Source organism: Sturnus vulgaris, chromosome 7 (assembly GCF_052056855.1).
Source record: "Sturnus vulgaris isolate bStuVul1 chromosome 7, bStuVul1.hap1, whole genome shotgun sequence".
NCBI classification, from domain to species: Eukaryota; Metazoa; Chordata; class Aves; order Passeriformes; family Sturnidae; genus Sturnus; species Sturnus vulgaris.
In genome coordinates this window covers 18,779,785-18,803,563 of record NC_142249.1, presented here as the reverse complement: position 1 = coordinate 18,803,563, position 23,779 = coordinate 18,779,785, and the positions used below count along the sequence as shown (strand labels likewise).

The following is a 23,779-nucleotide window of genomic DNA, read 5'->3' as shown; positions in this document are numbered from 1 at the left end:
AGGTTGTAAAACTTGGCGTGTGTGCAGTCAAGTCTGTGTCTACCCTACTACTTCTGCTGTGTTGCAGATGGGCATGAGTGTCAGACTTGTCTTTCACTGGATATTCTGTCTCTGCTTACTCAAAATATCTTTTTTTTCCTTGCCTTTCCTGTGAAAACAGTTTAATGTCTGGTTTTAATTGGAGGGAAGATCCAGTAAAGAAAAGTTAGGGTCTTCAGCCTCTGGTCTGATGAAGACCAACCCTGGCAGTGGAATGGGGAGGAGAATCAGAGGAAAGAAAAGGGAAAACCTAAGAGCTAAGAGCAGTTTAATAATTGAGATAAAATATAATAATGTCTGTAATGGAAAGAAAGTACAAGAGAGAAAGAAATGAAACCCAAGAGAGGCATGTGCTGCTCAGTACCATGGCCCACACATCCCCCAGCAGTGGTCGCCCCTCATGTCCAACTCCCCCAGCTTATGCACTGTCCTTGGTGTTCTGTGACATGGAATAATAACCCAGAACACATATGGAATATCCCTTGGACCAGTCCAGGTCACCTGTCCTGGCCATGCCCCTGCCAGCTCCTCGTGCACCTCCTCATTGGCAAAGTATGGGAAAGTGAAACGTCCTTGATTTAGGCAAGAACTACTCAGCAACAGCCAGAACATTGCTGTGCCTTCAACATTGTTCTCACACTAAATCCAAAATGCAGCACTACATCAACTACTTGGAAGGAAGTGAACTCTGTCCCAGCCAAAACCAGGACAACAAACTGTATGAGTCATTGAATTACAAAGTGAGAAAAGAAGTTGGCAAGATACGTGGAAGGATATTGTAAAATATGTTTTCCATTCTTTCCTTTCATAGAAGATGAGCATATGATGCAACATCATAGTGCTATTTTATTTTCTCCATCAATTTCCTTTTCCCTCATGTTTTTGGGGAAAAAAAAGTAGGGCAAAAAAAAACATTTGTGTTCCCCATATACTGGTTTGCTGGGGTATTTTGAGGCAAATGTGTGACACATAGTAATGCATGTGTGGATAATCATAAAGATGAAGGAAGGAATGTAGTTAGAATCAAGATTTTGCAATGTAATTACATAGTAATTTGAGTTAAATGTGTAATTATTAGAATTAGTTTTCAAGAGCACACAGAATTTCCTAATGCTGATGTTTTCCTCCAAGAGAAACCAGCTACAGTGTGGTGATCCTGAAATACGAAAGGAGTCTGGAATGAAGGAATGCCAACATTGATTTTGCCTGAATGTATTTTAGGGTTTAGGGATGAGAGGAATAAGAATACTGTGTTGATTGATGGGCCTAGTTTAATGGATTATTATTAATTTTTCTTTGTTTGATTATAAATAAACCTCAGAAACAGTGTTGACCTGTCTCTTTATTCCTTCTTATCAGCTTTTTTTCCTGCTTCTTTACCAACTCTGCTTTTCAGGTTAATATACAAAAAACCCCTTGACAATAATGTCAAGATTTAAATAATTTTTATTTCTTTGATTCTGAACGACTAAGCTCTTTCACTGTAAAATTAACTTCTTTTCAGCATGTCAAGCAATTGTGTGATTTCTAGTTGTAATTTTGCAGAAAAATAACGTGCATTGATGGAAAACGTTTTGCATCAAGTAAGGTCTCTTTATATTATGCTTGAGACGTGTCACAAATCTAAAGAAATTATCTTGTGTCGATGTTATTGTGGTCATGAGTAAAGAGAATTGAAAAGCAAACATATATAGACAACAAGCCAACACTCCTGGAAGTAAGGAATGTAAAGAAAGCAATTTTATTTAGAAGGTGCTAATTTTCTAATTTTCAAACAAATAGTTGAATAAGTCAGCATTCATTAAAGTGCTGCAGGCTAATAATGTATTTCTCAACTGAAGTGGAACTGTAATGACTGAAGGCTAATTAGACAAAAAAGAAGGCACAAAACCTTTCTGACTGAAAATCATGTAATTGAAAATGTCACTGGAAATCTGACAAGCGAAGGGCTGTTGGGCTACTCCTCTCTAAATATGGTACAAAATGAAATTGCAGTTATGTAACAACAAACTGCACCAGCTGCTACATATGAGACCTTCAGAACATCTGTGTTGGGCCTTGCTCCATCTCAGGATGGATGGATTCCTGCCTGCCAGACACAACTGGCAAGACAGTTGGGACTCATCCTGATTATGCTAATCAAGAGGCATTTTAATCTTCCTTGGAGGAACAAATTTAGGTTCTTTTGTATATTGTTAAGATATCACCCTGTGTACATAAGTAGCATTTCCTTTATTCGGTGAGAAGGCTTATCGTTATCATTAGGAACTTTGTGTTTCTCAGCTCAAATTAGTTTATTAAATTATTTGATATGTAACATAGACACTTGTGCTACATATATACATTTTTTTCTTCATCTGACTAATAAAATACACTAGACTAAATAAGTAGGTTGAACGTCCTTTGATAAAGCAGAAGTTTTTAAAGCATAAATGACAAAGGTTTTTGCTAGCTGTCCCTGGAGTAACATAATACTGCTGCTTTTCCACATTCTTCACCGTAAAATTTAATTTAAAGAAACTAAAATTAAATGCTAATTATTGTTTCATGGTGGCAGGGATGCTTATTAATCTCCACTGGAAACAGAGACTCCCCATATTCTCCTATTCTCATTCACAGTTGCAACTTGAAAGAGAACAATGAAGGTCTGTATCTTGCTCTGCAGCAAGATGTGGTCTGTGTTATGTATATGCATTTCTATGAATAGCTATGTTTATTTTCATTTAGTTTGGTTATGGCCCTTCATGTATTTAATAATTTATATAAATGGTAATATTTACACTGCCATTTGTATGTGCATTTATAGTCCCTGATTGTTTCTGCTTCTGCTGGTACCTGGGTAATCTCTTCTTCAGTCAATATAAAGAAACTTAATTGGGAACAAAACTTAATTGGCATTTTCAGTTGAGAAAAACATATGCTTCTCAGAGGGTAATTGCAATTGCAAGTTTGTCATTGTGCTGCATGTCCTGGAAAATAAGTAGTTTTATTTTATACCAAAGACATACTAATGACATGTTGTGGTAGAATTCTTACCAAATAGTACTATGAGTTGTAGTAAAATTTCACCAGAGAATGAGATGCAGATGCATGCATAAGGATTGTGGTCATTTTCTCTTGTATCAATAATGTTTTTCTTTTATAAAATAGGAGTGAAACATTTCTGGAAAATGGAAAGACATGTTTAGATGTCTCTTAAGAACAGCAGTTTTTTCAGGACTAGTTGTGACACTATGTATTTAATTTTTATTACAATGTTTTGAAGATATAAAATTTTATAGTATTGTCTTATGTAAAACCAGCTGTGATGGTTTAAGATCATAGTGTTCCATGAATGTTCACCAGCAAGCCCATCAGCTGAGACACAGCAAGTAACTTGTTAATACCTGTAATCTATTTAAAAGCATCCCTGTAGTGTGTTACTTTATCTCAGCTGAGAAGCCAATAACAAAATGCGAAGGAGTGATAATGAATATTTTAAAGGCAGTAATATCTTCTGTGAAGTGAATGTAGGGCAGTGCTGAGTGCATGGTATGTGCACTCAGTGTCTTGTATATTAACAGAAAACACGATAGGACTGGTTAGGATCACTTTGAATCTCTACAGAGGTAAGAACTGCATCACTTGTCTCTCCTGACATTTTTTAGTTCACCATCATTTCTAGGTCAAACAGAGTAATGAATTAAAAACCCAGTAATAAAGAAAGAGAAGTATATTGTCTCTGAAGGCAAACCATTTGCTCATTTAAGCCATGGATGGGTGGTATTTTGTATGTTTTGAGCCATGATGTTGTCTTTAATTTTTTTTTTTAGAGTGTTCATATTTTGGAGCGAAAGGCTTCCTCAGGAAGCACAGACCCTTCTTTAAGCAAGCAGTTCCTTGAAAGTGATCATCTCTCTCTATCCAAGGTAAGCAAAATCCTGGGATGGAGTCTGGGCAGTGAGTTTCCCTCTAGAGTTACAGAGTAGTTTGACTGACGCTTCAGGGACAGATTGTTTTGTAGGATTCTACCATTGAGTATATTGTGAGTCTGCCCTGGAGCTTATTGTTCTATAACTGAGGTGTGAGAAGAGCCAGTAATCTTTAGTAAATGTTATATTAACAAAATTAAGGACTGTTTTGGTTTGTTGTCTTTTTTTTTTTTCCCCACATTGATGGCCCCAGGAACAAATTTTACTTTCTCAGAATATGGGGCTAAAAGGGCCTTTGATGATCCCTGTGGGGCCCCTCCAGCTCAGGATATGATATGATTCTATGATTTTGTCAAATACTTCAGTTCTCCTATTAAAGCAGAACAAATCATATCCAAATCTAAAATTGCTGCCAATAAATATTAGTTTAAAAAACATGTCCTAATAACATCCCTTGTGTGAAGTTTGAAATTTAAAAGCTCTTGCTGAGACTTTCTTTCCTGAGGCAGAGAAAAGGATGCAAGTGCAAGGGTGACATCACCCTCGTAAAAGGTGAAGCCTTGTGTGTGGGGTTTTGAAGTCAACTTCTTTCTGGGTAAATTGCTCAGTCTTGGAATAACTGATTCCAAACAAATCTAATTCCACATAAAGAAAGCCTAATTTTAAGATGCTTCATATGCAAAGGTAAGATTGTTACTGAAAAGTGAAGGTGCTGTGGTGGAATATTTGGTGGAAAAGAAAAATCTGAATTTAAATATCTGTAAGTTCTGAAACATCTGGTAAAACAATTTCGAAAGGAAGTATTCTGTTCATTCAGGGAAAAATGAAATTATTTATTCTTTTTTATTTAGAAAATAAATATTTTGCAGTCAGAATTTGAGAAAGCAGTTGGTAGTGGCTCCCTTAATCCCTATACAGGGGGCATGTGCAGAGCCAGGGACTGAAAACTGTGCCTTCCCTCAGCTGTGCTGCTCTGCACAGGATGTTTCTCATGGAATACCTATGGAATCACTCAAGTCCTAAAATACTGCTGCTGTACTTGAGAACTTGGATGAAGACTCTTCCAGTGTATCACTTTCACTCTGCTTTTCCCCCATTTTTGTTTCTCCTTCATAATGGCCCTTTATTGGGCATATCTCAACACACCAAAACTGTGGGATGAGGCACAGTTAGGTTTTTTAGGAGGGTTTTAAGAACAGCTTGTAGCACTGATGCAGCAGGAGACAAGTATCCACACTGCACTGAATAATTGCTCATTTTATCCCTCTGTATCTGGCCTTTTGTCTAAATGAATAGCTATATGAGATTGTGTGGTTTCTAGCTGAGAATTAATCAATACTGATGTTATCTAGTAGATAAAAGACTTATGCCTGCAGCTGATCATCTAAAGGAGAAATCAATACGTTGAAGAATCAGTTGGCAGAGATGCAGAGACTCTCTGCTCGCCCCAGGGGACTTAGAGTTTAATTTGTCCCCCTGAAGTACCAAGTACTTCCTTGTAGGGAAAAAATAATAATACATATTTCCATTGTATAGAATGGAAATAGAACATTGAAGCAAAACATGGAGAAGTAAAAAAAGGTGCATTTTGAGTCGGGGATTTATGGACAATGGGATAGTTAGTTTATGGTTATTCAGGGGAAACTAAGGTGAATAAAGATTTCTGTTAAAATTTACTGCAGTATTTATTATTTGAGATAGCACTTTCCATCCTTCTCAAAATACCAAGACCTTCTTGAAAACTCTAGTTTTGAAATTTTCTGTTAATTTTGTAACTACATTTTCATAATAGTAATATTGATGTTATCAGGGCTGTGTAATTTATTTGGAGGTGCTATGAAAGACTGAAAGCACTTGGCTCTGAACAATTTTGTTGGAAATGTGGAGACATTTTTTTTTCCTCTTAAATGTTTCAATGCTATATGACCTCCTTCCTCTCTTGTTAACTTGTCATAAAATTGTTAGGAGTTATGACAGATCAGCTGAGAAAATGCAGGTTTATGGCTTTGTAAGGTATAATTTGTAAAACATAGTCTGAGCAATCTGGCAGTAAGAGATTTTTAAATTGATGCAGAATTTTTAAAATTACAATAGTAGCAAGAGTATAGAAATACACTCTAAGAGAAAACATGACTTCATCTTTTTCTCTTTAAAAATATTGTTCTTTACCTGTTCACTGTGTTACATTGTAAATCTGGCTTGAGCTGCACCAGTCACCATGCAAAAAAAGTGCTATATACCAGAAATATGCTTTAATTGGCTCCACGAAAGGCAAACAACTGATTGTATCTCAAATGATACTGTTCCTGTGTTTTTCTCTAGAGAGAAAATTAGTTTGCTTTCCTATAAATTTCTCATAATGTAGTGAAAATGAATGCAGGGAAAAAAATCCTTTTGCAGATTTCTGAAGACTCAATTAGCAAGTGAAACTCTGTCATAAAATGCCTTTGAAGATTTTCACTAGCTACACTCAAAAGCAACAATAAAGCAACATCTTCTACTAGTTTTTCTGATTTGGAAGAAAAACTGGGGCATCCAGTACAAATATAACTTGTACTTAAAAGATCAGAAAATTTAAATTTATTTATGATCAAGAAATATCACGAATGACACTTATTGTACACCTTACCTACTAAGGGTTAGACATCCCAAAATATTTGTATTTAGTCGTTTCAAGTGAGATACAGCTAGACACAATACAGTGACCATGTAGTTTGGTACCTAAATAGGTTGGTTTAAAAGCCTGGCTCCTCCTCTTTGTCTTGCATTGAAGAATTTGTGCCACTCTTAAGTGCAATTTTTCACCATGTGTGTGCAAAATTAATTAACCAATGTGTCTTCATGATTTTTCACCAGGAACCTGACAGCTGGGAAATCATAGAGGGTCTGAAAATAGGCCAGACCAATGTCCAGAAGCCAGATAAACATGAAGGTTTCATGCTGAAGAAGAGAAAATGGCCATTAAAAGGTTGGCACAAGGTAAATGTCTCATAAACCAGTCAGAATGTTATTACTTTATTTTATGAGTTGGGATTTTTTTTGTCTAGACGAAATTAGAATGTCAAATAAATACCCACAATTTTGCTGTATGACTTTTTCTTCCACCTGTGTATAGAATTAATTTGCAGACACAGTTCATGGCTCTCTATTCACAGTCTCTGCTGCCTAAGATTGTATTATAAATCCAGATGGAATTTGTGAATAACACTGCAGATGCCTTGTGTTTTTAGAAGTTTAATTTGTAACCCTTTTGTTCTTTCCCATATATTATAACCAAGTGTAGCTCTGTATTCTAAGGTTGCATTGAGTTTACATTGATGTTACACAGCAGAGAGAGCTGAGGGATTTTTCCATGTATCCAAGGTGTTCATACAAAAAAGCATTCCCCTTCAAGTCTGCTGGCAGAAGAATTGTTCAGCTTTGTCCTTGAATTTTGTTTGTCTTCTTGATTTGAATCTTCATTGTGGGCATGCAGTGGCACTATGCATTTTTGCTGTAAGATACCTCTATTTAGAAAAACCTCCAAACACCCCAAAACTCAACCTCAAATCTCCTGATTCTGTTTAGTTGATTTGGACACAAATCTCCGTGCTTGATTCTGCCTTTTGTTAGCCTTACATCTGGTGTTCATAAATTCTATTTCATACCACAATAATTGCATTTCCCACTCTCTTTTTTAGCAACAAGATGTGTGGTATTGATGCTCAGTCATATTTTTGTACCTGAGGGTACAAAAGTACAGTAGAATAGGTCTAGTAGATAATTTTCTGCAACAGAATGCATTTTACCACAAAAGACAGTGAAATAATTTACTATGCATGGTATTTTTTCTGGGAAGGCACTAACTTTGTTCTTTTTCTTGCTAAACACTGTGGGACTTACTTAGGTCTGAGTGCAAATGCAGTCCCTACTGGTATAAATTACAGCTTTTTTCCTAATTTCTCCCTTCTTTCTGGATGTTGTACTAAGTTATACATAAACCTACCACCCTTTTTTTCTGCGTGCTTGTTTACATTAGATGTTTTGGCTTTCTTTTACTTAACTAGAGTTCCTAGTTTCAGCAGCCAGATACTTAGGCACTATCTGAATTTAGTGTAGACAGATTAATGGATTTCAAACTGACACAGCTGAAACATGAAAAAGCACACCAATCCCTCACCCCCAACAAATCAATCTGACTTGCAAAAAAAATCAATTAATGAGTTATATAAGAATTTATGGAATAAACCACTGCCCCCATACTTTTAAAATGCATTATATTAATGTGTTGCTATCTGATTAAGTGTCTGTTTTGGTAAGGCACTAATTTATAGGAGAACAAGAGGAGTCCAACTTTCACAGTTCTGTAAAGGCAATGACTGCTGATGATCTAGATGAATTTAGAGCAGCTACCTGTGTAGATAATTTTTAATGTAATTCAGTATTTCACATTTTAGCATCCCTCTCTATTCTGCCTTACATTTCACCTTAGGAACTATGCTGAACTTAGATTTTGAAACTTTTGGGTTTGTTCATAAATTTGGGTTTTTTTTCAATGTTGGCCTGGATATCTTGGAGTTTCCATAAGAATACTTTGTGCTGAGAGTCCAGTGAGGAACTTCAGAGACAGTAATTGCAGCATGTGCTGTGTTAGTGTTCTGCTAGCAATTGAGCATTGCATGTCATAGTGTGACAGTCCTGAATGTTTTTAGTAGCATACCAGGTATAATGTATGCAACTTGGTGAACTTGTAATTCTCTGAAGTGCAGTGTGCTTTGGAATGAAATGATGATGAAAGACAATTTTCTTTTGTGTATGCAGCTTGGAGAGACAGAGCAATATGACATGAGTATCGTGTTCTTGTGAGGTTTGTTAGTGATCATACCTATGTAAAAAAAAATCCCAAAATGTTCCTGCTGTTTTGACATCTTGTTCAAGAAGTTGTATTTCCAGAAATGCTGGTTTCAGCTAGGGTAGAGAAAAGCACTGTTTTCCTGCCCTGTGTGAGATATTGGTACCATCTTTTGTGTGACTAATAATTTCTAGAACCGTCTTTTGGGGGGCGATTTTCTGCTGTCTAACTACTGAACCTGCTCATAGTGTTAATTTAGCAGGTTTGCCTAAGGAAACCATTGTCCGTCCTTCCCATGTCATGGCAGCTTTGACAATCAAGCAGAGTATTTTGTTGTATTCTGGATTTTTAACATAGATTAATGCTTTAGGTTACAGGCTAAAATAGGAATTATTTGCTATTACTTTGCATGTTTTTAAGTTAGTCATGATAAACACAAGTTAGTGAATGTAATTTCAAGTCCAGTTTCTTGCTGGGCTTTGTCTTTATGCTGAGTGCCAAAGTCTGCATTAACCTGACTGCAAAGCAGCTTGAGTGATCTGGTACAGACAAGCTAGGGCAGCTTTAATTTAGGGATAAATACAATGTGAAGAGGGGATTCTGTCCTCTGCTCTAAGTCAGAACTGCTCAGCAAAATAAAGGTGTAGCAATAGCACAGGCATCATCAGGTCAGGCCAGTCCTGGTCACCATGTCAGTGAAGATGCAGCGGCTCACCCTGTATCACTGACACCTAAAACATCAGCCCTCCCATGGCCTGGGGGTGTTGCTGGGTACTAACACCTGTATTACCTAGCTGAACACTAGAAAAGGTGGCTTCAGCATGAGTTACAATCTCATCTGTCCTTCACTGAGTAGAGGTCTGCCATAAGGCACAAAGTTTTGGATGGTAGATCAGGGTCTCTCAAGTGGTCCTCCTCTTGAGATGTAGATCTTGCACTAGGAAAAACTGCTCAGTTTCTGGAAAGGGAAGGGTGGTTGTTAATTTGAAATGTGACCAGATTTTGTGGGAAGAAAAACAGGAACAAAATGAAGAAACAGATATAATTATCTTGTCCTACAGTCTCTTTCTCACAGTTTATTACATTGACTGGAAAACAGAAAAAAAATACCCTTCATTATCAAAGCTTGTTAAGATAAACCTAGACATAATGTTGAAAAAAGAGAATCTAGGTTCTTTTGTTTAGAAGATAATTTTTGTCAAAAAACAAGCAAGAAAATTATTTAATATTGTATTTATCCTCTCCTTCCAACCACCTTAACTGCTACGGGCAATCCTTTTCCAGGTGAATTGTTGTACACAGTTTAAATTGCATCAGCTTATTAAGAAAGAATGTTGTTGGATTTTTTCTTATCATTTCAGAGGTTTTTTGTCCTGGATAATGGAATTTTGAAATATTCAAAGTCACCAATTGATGTAAGTAGAGCTGAAGACTAAAACTTCAAATGAAGTTCAGCCTGCTCATACTCTAGGCATATTTATGAAAGTATACACATGAAAGTTGTTGATGAATTTAATGATAAATCATGGAAGATTTTGGTTGTGTCTTCAAGAATTCTTCCTTTTTTACTTCTATGGAAATATAAGTTAAATTACTTAAAATAGTTTCTTGAATCAAGCTGCTTGAGAGATTAACCCAACCATGTATTTTGCTTTTCCAATTTTTATGTCAGCCAGAGCTGATTATTCTGAGATATGTGGACATGACAAAGAATTGATAACAATGTATTCTAGAGATGTAAAAGTTAGCAGTAAATTAGTGAGATCTGATACCATTAACTATCAAGTTGTAGCAGCAAGGTGTCAAGTATTGTTTAATTTTCTCTGCCTCTCCCTTATCTGTACCTGTGCACTGGTGCACTTATACCACTTAACACACTCAAACTTTGGAGTTGGCTTTGTATCAGCACTTCTTGTGAGATAGTTTTCTCTGACTATAAATATTATAAGTGGTTATTCTGAGTGCAGCTTTGTTATTTAATATGGCTTTATGCTAAAATGTTTATAAAATGGGAAGCAATTTCAGTACCAGATTATTTTCTCTTAAATATATTAAAAAAGTGCATGACAATTCTGAATTTGTACCCTGATTTTTTGATTTTAGATACAGAAAGGAAAGGTCCATGGGAGCATTGATGTTGGTTTATCAGTCATGTCTATTAAAAAAAAGGCTCGTAGAATAGATCTTGACACTGAAGAACACATCTATCACCTAAAGGTAAAAAGTAAAAATACACACTGTTTTTTGCATCCTAGTAGAAACAAATAAAATTGTAACATCTTGTGCAGAAAAGTATTATCTTGCATGCTTACTTGATAGTAAATTTTTCTCCAGGTGAAATCACAGGATTCATTTGATGCATGGGTTTCAAAGCTACGGCACCACCGCTTGTACCGTCAGAACGAGATTGTGAGATCTCCCAGGGATGCCAGCTTCCACATATTCCCCTCAGCCTCTACTACAGAGTCTTCACCAGCTGCCAACGTGTCAGATGGAAAGGTGTGCAGTGTTCTTTGGTCGAGAGCCCATGGCTTGCCCGTGGGCTGTTTCAGTGGGCTCTTCTTGTAATGCCAGCAAGGCAGGAGCTTCCACTGTGGGAAGCGATGGCCAGTGAGAAGCTGTGAGGGTGTACAGCTGAAATCAGCTGAAATCCTGTCTAATTTAGCCTTACTTCATTAAAATGGGCTGCTGTAGGCATCTTGCAAGGTATTCACCACCCATACAACTTGCACTAGCCTTTGTCATCAAGTCTAAATGTCTGTTTGCTGATTATGTTCTTCCCCTTAAACAACAGCTTTCCTAACTGGTACCAAGCACAGTCCACTTGTGAGGTTCTTGGTTTGGTTCTCCAACGTGCTGTTCTGAAAAATCTGTGTCTTTGGGAACTACTGAGACAAGTCACAGATTTCACTGGAAACACAGTGCATAATTTGGTTTCTATTCTGAGGTAGTATAGTCATTACACTGACAAGGCAACACAGCCACAGTAAATTAAAGCATTTTATTATGCTTTAGGTGCAGCAAAATAACTTCCCCTGGCAGCCTCCCATACCTTGCAGTAACAGCCTTCCTGTCACCTGCACTACTGGTCAGAGTAAAGTAGCAGCCTGGTTGCAGGACTCTGAAGAGATGGACAGATGTGCAGAAGGTTAGACTTTATCTTTTCATGCCTTATTCTTTCAGCAAAACTTCTTGTTGATATAAGAAAGAGGTCAGTAAAGGGGTTAAGTTACACCTTTACATGAACATGTAGTAGCTCTTCAGGTAATTAGAAACTTATACCTGGTGGTGGGAACTTTGCTCTCTATGTGTTTTGGAAGGCTTTTAAAATTTATTGCAATAATCTGTGATATTTTAATGGATATCATTGTTCAAATATGATCACTTTTTGAGGTCCAGAGTTGTTGCTGACTCTTATGGAAATAGTGAGTGTTCAACATCTCTGAAAATAAAACTTTTACTTGGATGCCTTACTACAAGGGCTTTGGACACTTAACTTTTATAATGCAATTAAGTGTTAACAATGAACACAACGGCAATAAAAAGTCTGAAGTGAAGCACCTAACGTATTTTTATTTTATATCTGTTAGATCTTGCTCATTGTCAGTCTAACCTTGTGGAACTCAGTAAACTTCTTCAAAATTTAGAAATACTACAGAGAACTCAGTCAGCACCAAATTTCACAGACATGCAGGTAAATATGCTTGAACATCAATCATTACAGTGAAATATTTGTTCTTTCTGTTAAGGAAAATATAGAGGTATTGTCTGTTAACTCAGAATGTTTTTCTGAAGTAATAGTGAGTCTTGGATGAACAGCTTATCTTATATGTTTATTTTAATCTTGGTTAGTACTGCTTCTGTTTCATGTGTAAACAAGTAATTAAGACGTATTTAGTATTTGAGTTAAATAGGACAAATCAAATTATTAAGTAGTTTGCATAACAAAACTAAGGACGGTTTCAATAGAACACAGGTATAAATTGAAGTTGTATTTAAGGAGTTTTTGTTGTGTTGAGTAAGATAACATTTTAAGTTTTTTAAGGACTGGAGACCCAGAGACCCTCAAAGATGAAGTTGCATGCTCTAGGAAAGGGGGCATAGTACAAAGGTCCCAAATTTTGGACTGTTTCCCAGTTCAGGGTGAGTTTTTCTTTTACCAGAAAGCAATGGCAGATCCTAAATCATAAATACTTTCTTCTATTTTCACTGAATCTTCTTGTCTGTACAAATATCTAAGTAGTACCACAACAGAAATCCATGAGGATTTCAAGATCATGTCCTAAATATTACATAGCCATGACCAGTAGTTTTGCTAAAGGAGCTAACTCTACCACATGCTTATAAAAGTGTATGGAGAGCTACAGCTGATCACTGCTCCAATTTTGGGCCCCAGCAGCAGCAGCATTCTTCTCCTCACTTTCTAATTTGTACCTGTCTAATGCTACAATTCTTGACTGACTTGCTGTATTGTCTGTGTTGCTTGTGTCAACTTAATAGCCCTTTGTCGCTTTTAACTATCTGTGTAATGTAGGCTAACTGTGTAGATATTTCAAAGAAAGACAAGCGGGTCACCAGACGATGGAGAACAAAAAGTGTCAGCAAAGATGCAAAAATTCAACTTCAGGTACTGAATGCACTATGTTTTACTTTTCACTATACTTTTAGATTAAATTCTAAGCATGAAATGATATATTAGCTGAAAGTAGGAAGTCAATGTGCTGTCTTTCATATTTTTAATGAAGTAAATTAAATCTCAGTTTGTTGTTCAAAACCTAGAGAAGATAGTGAGAAAAGTTCTGATTTAATTTTCATTCATATGAAAACATTGCCATCTAGGGAAAGGAGGGGGATCTGAATATTAGTTAATTAAGGTATTCAAAACTCAATATACACGCACCATATGGGGATGCTGCTATTCCATATCAAAGTTGTGAAGAAGGGCAGTTAAACAAGTGACATAAAATTAAAAGCAGAATGAAATACTAAACACACCAATTGTTTTTGTCAAGACCTTTACTTGGAAAGGTCTTACTAACTTACCAATTAGAAGTGTTTTCACAAGCCTTCTGTTATGGAAAAGACTAATATGGGAAAAATCAAATAGCCAAAAAGTAAATTATGTGAAGCAAGAATTTACTCCATCCTTCCCTAGAACTGAAAGGTAAAAGCACAGAAATAAGCATAATGTGCATGTATTGCTGCCTTGTGTTTTGTTGGAAGCAGTTGTGTATTCTGAGGTTTGATCCAAAAGCTGAAGTTTTCTATTACTAAATAATTGATAATGAAGACTATTCAACTGGCTTAGGGTGCTGACAATCACCAATGTGATGTCTGCTACTGAGTAAATAAATGTCAGCAACTTTTAATCCATTCAAATGTCTTGAAATTAGTACAAACTTCGAAAGCTTTTAATATGTCCCCAATAGTGCATTAAGGAGTTTTCATTGAAGATCAATAATCTTAAGGAAGGAAGAAGTGATAGTTGTATTAGCTTTCTCATTGCAGCTCTTGTAGTCGATTTTTCTTTTTACCTATTATGCTTTGATAATCACAATAGGTGGAACAAGAAAGAATCTGTTGGGATTGAAAAGGTTTATTAACAAATGAATTTTTGTGATTGATATAATTTCCTATTATCTGCAATTGAAGGATCACAGTATTTTCCTGGTGCTGAATAACACAGGAAAATTAAAATATCAGGAAAATGCATGCAAGTACTTGGTGCCTAGAAGAGTCAGTGGTGACTTCTTCCATGTCACATGTGTTCTTCTTCCATGCCACAGTAACCTCAGAGAAGTCCTATCCACAAAAATTATTAAAGCAGTCAATCTGTGATGATTTATGGTTGGTCATAGTAAATAATGAGTTGTTCCTGTGTTACCTATGCTTTGCCAAAGTAACACTGGCCTGGGCTTCCATCACAGGCACCTGACTCACACTGCTGTTTGTGGTTTGGCCTCAGCTCCTGAAAATTTCAAATAGGATTGGTATGCAGGTTCCCCTGAGAGAGTTTGTGTGGCTGGCACTGCTCTACATGAATCTGTCACTTCTGGGTTGATAATAAACTCTGCCTAACTTGGGTCAGCATCGATTCATGGCAAGCTTCATGCTGCAAATATAAAGCTTATTTTGTTACAGAAAATATTAAGTTACTGTTGACTGATCTATAAATTAATTTGCAGTGAAACAGAAACAATAAAATTGTTCTAAATTGTATGGAAGACAAAGAATATCTCGATGGCTACTCCATTATCTTGCCTAGTTTGATGGACTCAGTTTATTCTTCCAAGGGCTGTTCTGTCTCCTGAGTGCTAGAGCTGTGGTTTGTAGGAAGATGGCCCCACTAACTCATTGTGTTATTCCTAATTTTCTTAGGTTGCCACTAAAATGTGGATTTCCTCTGATGCCTACCATTTTTTAAGCTAATTCCCATTTTTATTCTTCTGTTAGACATTCCGTGTACTTCATTGGCCTTCCTTATTGCTCATTTTTTCAAGAGTGCTTCAAGCCTTTCTGAACTGTTTATCAGGATATCTCCTGCTGAAAATCATTTTGTCTGATTTGTGATCATTGTTTCATGGTGCTTACACATAATTTGCTATTGAATGGTTGACATTTGGTACTAATATGATTTCTCTTGTACTACTACTTTCCTCATTCCTCCATACATCTCATTAGTTTTAGGGGATAATGCTAATATTAACAAACTAACTTTAAGCTAGTTTCACTGTTAATTCCATTTGGAGTATTTGCACCTATTTTTTTCAGAGACATTCTGATAGCAGAATGTTGAGAGCATCCTTCTGGAGAGCATAAAATTAGGGAGCTTTATGTAAAGGTGTGTGCTTTGTGAGTGATGGGGAACAAGGGTGTGATTTCTGCTGGCTCAGTATCCTGTGTGTATGAGGCAAGGAGGGAATTCTCCCATCCAGGTTCTGTATTGTACTTGTTACCATTCATTTGGTGATGAGATAGCTTTCCTTGGATTCCTGCTGACACACTCTTGTGCTATGAGTGCTAGGTGTGTAATGCATTTAAAACATACTTTTTCTTATAAGTAAAGCTGCTTGATTTGTTGCCTAGACATTTATATATTATATACCACTTAATTGTGCCAGATTGATGCGTGCAGTTGACTTTGCTCACACAGCTAATCCCTGTAACTAGAGTGGGGTTACTCCCCGAAGTAAACTGAGCATAGTATGTCTCTATATCTTTGCAGGTTTGGGTGTTTACTATTGCTAAATTGTTTAGAATTAACAGATTAATTTACAAGCCTTTAATCAAGAATAATACATTAATTGCTTTTCTTAGGAAAGATTACTTTTGTAAAGGAGGTTCATTTTGTTTTTAAAAAGCCTATTTAAAATCTTATTAAAATGGCCTGCAAAAACAGGTTAGGTGACCTATATTAATTCATTTTACAAACTATACTTTTGGACAAAAACTGAGTTGTGGGCTGTGGTTTGTTTTGTTTTGTTTGGGTTTTTTTGTGGTTTCTTTTTTTGTTGTTGTTTATTTTCCTTTGGGTAAAAGGATAAGTTATCATTCTCATGACAGCTTCAAAGGAAGAAAAAACCCAATTACTGCAAAACAATAAAGAACCAGTGATATTTTGGTTTCCCACAAAAGCTCAAAGTTGTAAAGTTCCAAGACTTCACAGGGGGGACAGTTTAATAGAGAGCTGTGTTTTATGGAGTAATCTGAAAAATCATCTTGCTTTACTGAGGCTTTCAGCTCAGAACTGAAACCAGACCCAGGCTAGTTACTCCTTTTTCCCTTAAGTATTTATTTTTATGGTAACTCAGATTATGACCTCACTTTTTATCATGTTGAGGAGTGTGGGGTTCTGCAAAGCTCATTATTCGTTATTCATTATATATTTTGATAATACACACCTGCATTCATAATCTTATATATATATATATAAATTTGTGCATATCTCTGTACATAGGTTTTTCCCTATTACTTAAATAAGAATATTCTTCCATACTCTAGTCACACGATAGGCATATTTCTGTAGAGCACAAAGAGCTTTACATTTTACATATGATCTGCTTTAACAGCATTTGTTCTCAGTATTTCAGAGGTTATGCACATGTCATTTTAATGCGAGAGTGGTATAAAATATTGCACCACAAGTCTTTTACTGTGATCATTAGACAACCCTTCCAATTGTCAGTGGCATTGCCACTAATATCAGTCAGCCAGAGGGTGAAGTGTTTGGCCTTTCTCCACTGTAACAACCCTACTGGGAATGTTACAGAAGCAAGACAGTTCAGCTAATAATTGAAATACAATATCCTTTTCTTCAACATGGTGTCCATGTATCCAATCTACACCTTATTATGATCAGGCTGCTTGCAGAAAAAGTAAAAATATACAGTTTTATAGGTCTAAAAATACTGAAGTGGCTATAGGTGAAGATACGGGGAAGAAAAATGTGAAGGAATTGAGAACTATTTTCTAAAATCAGAAAGGTGTATTTCCTAGTCTTCAAAAATCTTAAAATGGTTTCAAAATAATGGTGTTTTGATTAAAGATTAAATAGAATGACTTTATGACAGGTGTGGAGCTCCTCTTCATTGCTTGACTTTAATGTGCTATGAGAAATTTTCTTACAAGTAAAATAAATTTAAATTAAGCAGGATGAGGCCACAAGTTAGATATGCAGAAAAGGAAGCAGTTGCTGAAATACTTAGTTTTTATTTGTGCTGCTCTATCTGAGTTTTTGCCTTGGTTTGGATGCCAAGCCTTCAATAATGTACGGGAAAAGCAGGTGGAATGAAAAAAGGTGATGTATGGAGAAAATGATTCAGTAGGCTCCAAGATAGATGTGGAAATGGCAGAGCCACGTACAGGAATTTTTGCACTAGATAACATACACACTGAAAAGTTTTACCATTGAGACACATGCATCTTCAGTGAGCACAGTTTATGTCCTTCCACTATTGCAAAGTGATCTCTTTCAGAATTCATCTTCTAGATGGTCAAGTGACCTCAGAAGGAGTTTGATTTTTGTTTTATTTTCTGGCATGCTGTAGCATCCTTTCTGTTCTCTTATTCCATTATTGCCTTATGACTCTGAATGGCAATGCTGATAGATTTTTTTGCAGCCTTAGTGAGTGCACTGCAGTCCAACTCATCTGGAGATAATTTTAGTGAAGTATCCAGCTTTTTATGTCTCTGGCATGCACAGCTGAAAACACATGCTATGTCCTCGACATGTGTAGGCCATAAGAGTTAACAAAATGGAAACCCACTTAAAGACTCTCCGTCTCCCTTTTCTGATCACCTTTCATCTTCCTGTGTCCCATCACCCCTTCCCTTCTCTTTTTCTACTTCCTTCTTTTCTTGCATTCACTGTCAGGAAGGGCCGGCACCGAAGGGCCAGTTCAGCACAACCCGACGCCGGCAGAGACTGGCAGCTGCAGTGGCTACAACAGTGAGTGGATTTAAAAATCAAGGGATAGCTCTAAGGATGGGAAGCTGTGTAACTTGGTTGTGTAATAAGCTTATGAAAATGTTTCTTGCACTTTTTGGAGGTGTCCGTGCTACCTCCTTTCAGCTGAGTTTATTAGAAGTGGTCAGGCCCAACACAAATGTGTTCCATAAATGTGGGTCTGAGCTTGTTTACATGGTACATGTCCCTCCTCCTTTATGTAAGTGCAAGTGACAGACTCGGGCCCTGCACGCAATAAGTCTTTGACATACAATACAAAACAGAAAAAAATGATCAAATTCTGTTAAAAGATGATGTGACAGTTATAGCAAGACAATAGAACTAAGGAGATTTGTTACAAATAACCATGGAATTATAAAATTTTATGATATTTTTATAAGTAGTATAAGGTTAACCTTTTCATTTGAGGCACTTTGCTTACATTCCATAATCCCAAAAAGTCATATTACTACCTCAGTGTCTGTACATAGTATTGCTAATTCCCTAAATCTTTGTCAGAAAATATGGAGCTATGAAATCAACACAGGAGATGGAAATTAGTTGTGGGAAGTCGTGTTGGTGAAATTGTATTATCATCAAAAGGATATCTTCAGCTGCTGCTTTATCACGAAAGTATTCATTAAGAAGGCCCAATATAGACATTTGTTCTAATCCATCAACAGATAAGTACAACAGCTAGATAGGGAAGACTGTGCAGCCAAAGATTGAAGTGAGCTTTAAATGCAAACTCCTTATCTAGCCCGAGCAGTGAATGTCTTCACCAGGCTGAAGCATTCCAGGGTCTGCTGTTCCAGGCTGAAGCTGAAATCCCCTAGATCTGACATCGTTTCTGCTTTAGCCTATCTTGAGCTCCTGCTACCTGAACCACAAACTCAGTTATTGCTATGCTCCTTTAAAAAGTATGAGACATATCAGTGTTTCTCCAGCTTCAAAATTAACTCATCTAAATTTATTCCTCTGCAATCAATTGATGCTGAATGTGTGCTCTGTAATTGATTGCTGTTTTGACTGTGCAGGTCTGCCTGCCTAGAACAGAAATCTGCCTGATTCCCACGTTACAGGGTTGAGCAGTGTTGGTGGGAGGCTCTAACCAGAAGGCTCAGCAGCAGCTGAACAGCTTTGGCAAGGGTTGTCCTCCTTGCCTAGGGACTGCTTCAGTGGACAAATGCAGCTGGGTAGGAAGGCACTAAGAGAGCAGGGAATTGCTGAGTTGTTACCTGCAGCTGGAGTGAGGACCTGTTGAGGGAGGTCTTGGAGGAACTGGAGAAAATGCAGGAGGAAGGAAAGTTAGACACCAAAATGACTCTGTGGCTGTTGCAGTGTTCGTGGCCACGGCCGGTTCTTCCTGGCTGGATGCACAAAATGGTTGTTCCTCCCAGACAGTGAATTGTGTGCATAGACTGAGGGATACAGAATTAGCTAAATGCACAGCAGAAAGATTTTCCTTACAACCCACTTGGCCAGGAACAGTCTGTTCCTACATGAACACGTAATTCTGAAGAAGGTGATGGATGAGTGGGTATAACACCTCTGGTGTAAAGCAGGAAGTTGGGACAAGGTTCATCTGAGGTTGTGTCTAGAAGTGTCTATGGAGAAAACTAGAGCGATGGATCAAGAAGATAAATATTTTTTCAAAAATCTTCGAAACAACAACAATAAAAAGCAACCAAAAAGAGAATGGGTAGTAAAATCAGGATAAAGTCACAATTAATACAGAGAGAAAGCACTTCAGTGAAAGGAAAAAGGGGAAGAGAAGTATATTGGCAGTGTTTCCTGGACTGTTGATTATTCAAGAGAATGAAAATGGCTGTTTAATATGGGGTTTTTTCATCTGTTATGGAAAGTAGCTTGGAAAGTTTTCTTAAAAATGCATATGAGGAGAGTTCGTGTCAATCAACAGTTCAGTATTTTTGGTTCTTGTATTTAAAGCACTCAGCAAGGCTACTTGTCTCTGTCATATGAATGTGTATTTCTTGCAAGTAATGTGACATATTTGTAGAACATGTAAATTCTGTTTCTAGGGCAAAATTGAAAATAGTATTCTTTCAATAAACTTCATTGGAGAAACATTTCTTTTCAGCCTGGCCAGCTGGGGTTTGAGGCAGAAATGATGGATCTAAAGCAGATGTCTTCAGCTTGATTCATCAGAGAGTGACTAAAGAGCCCCCCTGCACATGTGGGCAGCCTGCCTACAGCTCTGCCAGTCCACGTGGGTCTGGGGGGACTCTCCCTCAAACTCTGCCATTATAGCTGGTGTCAGCTTCTTTCCTGCCTTCTGGATGGTCTGGAGGGTTGGGTGTGTTCTCCATACACACAAGTACAGTGCAGATACCTACTCTGCCCTCCTGGACCAATTGAAGCTTTGTGATGCTCCCAGTCAGAAAGTTCTGGAAACATGCTCTCCCGTTTAAGAAGGGGAAAGGTTTTGGAAAAGAAATTTGAAATTAACCTACGTTTAGCCACAGTAGTCTATTAACCTAATGTTGCTGGGCTCTTGAGACAGGCAGTCTGTTACTTGTGAAGAAGATAAAGGGTTAAATACCCAGAATGAATAGAAGGAATTTATTCTACATCTTCTGTTAAGGAATTCTTCTTGATATGAGGCTAAAATGAGGCTCAGTAAAAAAATACTTACTATATAGATATAGCTGAAAATCAAAATACATGAGAGCAGGAATAAAGTTTATATTAGATAGGTACCATAGAGTTATTATTTAATGTACTATATGTATCTGTAAATCAAGAAAGAGCAGAGCAGTAAACACATTTCACAGAGTAGCTCATGAGTGGAATGATTAATAAATCCAGTAGGATTTTGAGGATTTCATTGCAGAATCAGAACCTAAACCTAAAATGTGTATTGATGTCAGCTTTTGCAGGAAGGAATTGATAAAACTATTCTCTGATCTAATAAAATAAAAAAGTATCAAGTTCAACCACTGATGACAGTATAGAACTCATCTGTTGATACAAATTCTTAGTAATATGACTTTTTATGTTATCTGCTGCTCTTTATCATGCCTTGGAAGAGACATTTTATATTTTGGCCCCATTTTTCATATTTGAATAATTACATTGGGCTGCAGTGTGAAAATCCTTGATTTACACATTTGATAAATCTAATGAAATTAATTAGATTTGATGTGCTAAACAGTGTTTGATACATTAAATAGTGCTTAATATCCAAGTAACAAAATGTAGTTCTGCATGCCTTTCTGTTGCATTTACAATTGAAAATTGTGTTCTTGGCCTGATTTTCATATAAATGTAAATGGTAACATTAAAGTAAAATACAAAATACTTCACACACGCATCCCATATGTAGCAGTGGTAGCCATGCAGTGCATATGTAGCATATAGGTAACTGCTCAGTACATGATACATGTATATATAACTTAGAAAGTCTTGCATGTACTTTTTTTTATTATTGTACCTGAAAAGTAGAGGAGAAAGAGAAGTGGAAAGATAATAAACTAGATTCTTCGCTCTATCTTACTGAAATGTATCTCTCTGCATTTATTTATGGTTCATGAATTTTAAATGAAAATCAGGTGGAGTTTTGATTTTATTTTGTGGTTGTTTTATTTGTTTAGTTAAAAAGAAAATAGAAAGACTATGCTTCTTCCCTCTTCATAATTGTCAGTACAATGAGTTTCAACTGAAGATTTGCGAGTAGTTTTGAAAAACTTCAATGATATATCTGATAATATTATATCCTATTTCTAGATCTGTGGAGGAACTTGCATACTCCAAATGTTGGTATTGCAACAACAGACTCATCTACAATTACTCTCAAAAGTCCAAATATAAAGGAGAAGGTCTCATGGTTCAATTTTCCAGTAATCTTCTAAGCATTAGGAAATCATCCATTTTTTGTACATATTATAATTTAAGCACTCCATCCTTAGCTGTTAGCTGTGTATTTAGGCCTTCTTTTTCTACTTCAGTGAAAAGATTCAAGAGAAGTCTGCATCAGCTGTGTTGAGATTTAGGAGAGTAAGAAGTTACATGTTCACTTTTGTCATGTTCTTCACATTGTGAACTAAGTCTTTTCAGAAGAAATTTGTGTCTTGCTTCAACAGAGTCAAAAGCTTGGTTACACCTTATACAATATTTCTTCTCTGTTTCTCGCTGTAGGTCCCTTTCAGTGCTACGATGTCACCTGTTCGATTGCATTCATCCAACCCCAACCTCTGTGCAGACATTGAGTTTCAGGCTCCTCCAAGCCATGTGACAGACCCTCTGGAGTGCTCTACTGAGTACATGAAGCTTCAAGAAGAATTCTGCTTGATGGCACAAAAAGGTAGCTGGAGATGCCAAGCCTTTCCTGCAATGTGCTTCTCTGTTGTGTTTCTTTATTGCCCTCAGTTGTGGCCAGGGCTTTCATCTGCATCAGGTTATAATGTATAAGAGTTTTTAGCTGTTCAGGTGCCTCAAATAAAGGCAACATGTATTATCCTTCTTATATTTTCCATGAATGTCATAAATGTATAGATAGGTAAACGCTGAAATTGTTTTCCAAGTCTTCTGAACTGCTTCCTGCATTCTGTAAGTAAGTGACTGAATTTGCCAACTTTTTTTTCCTCCCCAAAGATGATTGAGAATGTAACTGCTACACAAAATGTTGTGAATTCATTTTTGTGCAATGTTTTCTGTGTCAATGAAATCTATGGAAAAAGAGCTTATTACATGAAAGTACTTTTGAATTGCAATTTTACTGCCAGTAAATGAATGGTCCTACAAACTAAAAAATGCCATTTTAAAAAGGTTTTCTTATCATTTTGCTGTTATATAACAAGCATGGAAAAAAATATGAGACTGACATCTTAAAAAATTCAAAACCTGTTTAATGACCAAGTAATCCTCGTTACTAATACAATATTAAGTCTAGCAGAATTGATGTTTCTGTTACTCTGAAAAGTACAGATAAAAACCTGGAAGAAAATAACACACATTGAACACAGTTTTTTTCTAAATATGCACCTTTCCATATGTTCAGCACCAAGAATATGCTGAGATGAGGTATGTGTGAACGTACTGTATGCACATTACAATCGCAAGCTGTAAGTGTTTGGACTTAATTTGGCATGGATTACTTGAAGTTCAGGCCCTTGTTTCAAATGTCCATAACTCTGGGATGGAAGTATCACTCTCTGTCTTTACTTCTGAAATATTGTAATAGATGTCAATGTGATTTCTGTAGCCAAGAAAACACCTGTTTTATTTTTTTCTTTTTGCTTAGTGCATTCTCTATTGAAGTCTGCCTTTAACAGCATAGCTATAGAGAAGGAGAAGCTGAAGCAGATTGTTTCAGAGCATGATCTTACAGGCCACAATGCTCAAATAGCTCACCTCAGACAGTCCCTCTCTCAGGTATGTTCTTGATTTGATTTCAAGCAAATCTATCTTGCCCAATACACTATTTTTTTTGGTATTTTGGCCATTTCCTGAGGTAAAAGGAACCAATGAAAAGCCAAGTTCTCAACCAGAACTATGGCATATTCTGTTATGATGTAGATCTAACCTCAGTGC

General features: G+C 36.7%; 1 protein-coding gene across 3 annotated transcripts in view; it reads left to right on the top strand.

The window, feature by feature from the left end:
- Positions 1-23,779, top strand: part of OSBPL6 (oxysterol binding protein like 6) — a 90,427-nt gene that overhangs the window by 50,459 nt on the left and 16,189 nt on the right. Inside the window, exons 3-13 of one of the 3 annotated variants that reach the window (XM_014890060.2) lie at positions 3,852-3,947; positions 6,807-6,929; positions 10,143-10,196; positions 10,885-10,998; positions 11,116-11,280; positions 11,797-11,929; positions 12,372-12,475; positions 13,316-13,408; positions 18,155-18,229; positions 22,385-22,550; positions 23,490-23,620. In XM_014890060.2, coding sequence (XP_014745546.1) covers positions 3,852-3,947; positions 6,807-6,929; positions 10,143-10,196; positions 10,885-10,998; positions 11,116-11,280; positions 11,797-11,929; positions 12,372-12,475; positions 13,316-13,408; positions 18,155-18,229; positions 22,385-22,550; positions 23,490-23,620 — 1,254 coding nt within the window. The remainder of the gene's footprint in view (positions 1-3,851; positions 3,948-6,806; positions 6,930-10,142; positions 10,197-10,884; positions 10,999-11,115; positions 11,281-11,796; positions 11,930-12,371; positions 12,476-13,315; positions 13,409-18,154; positions 18,230-22,384; positions 22,551-23,489; positions 23,621-23,779) is intronic. The other 2 variants (XM_088167964.1, XM_088167966.1) reach the window with 2 other exon arrangements.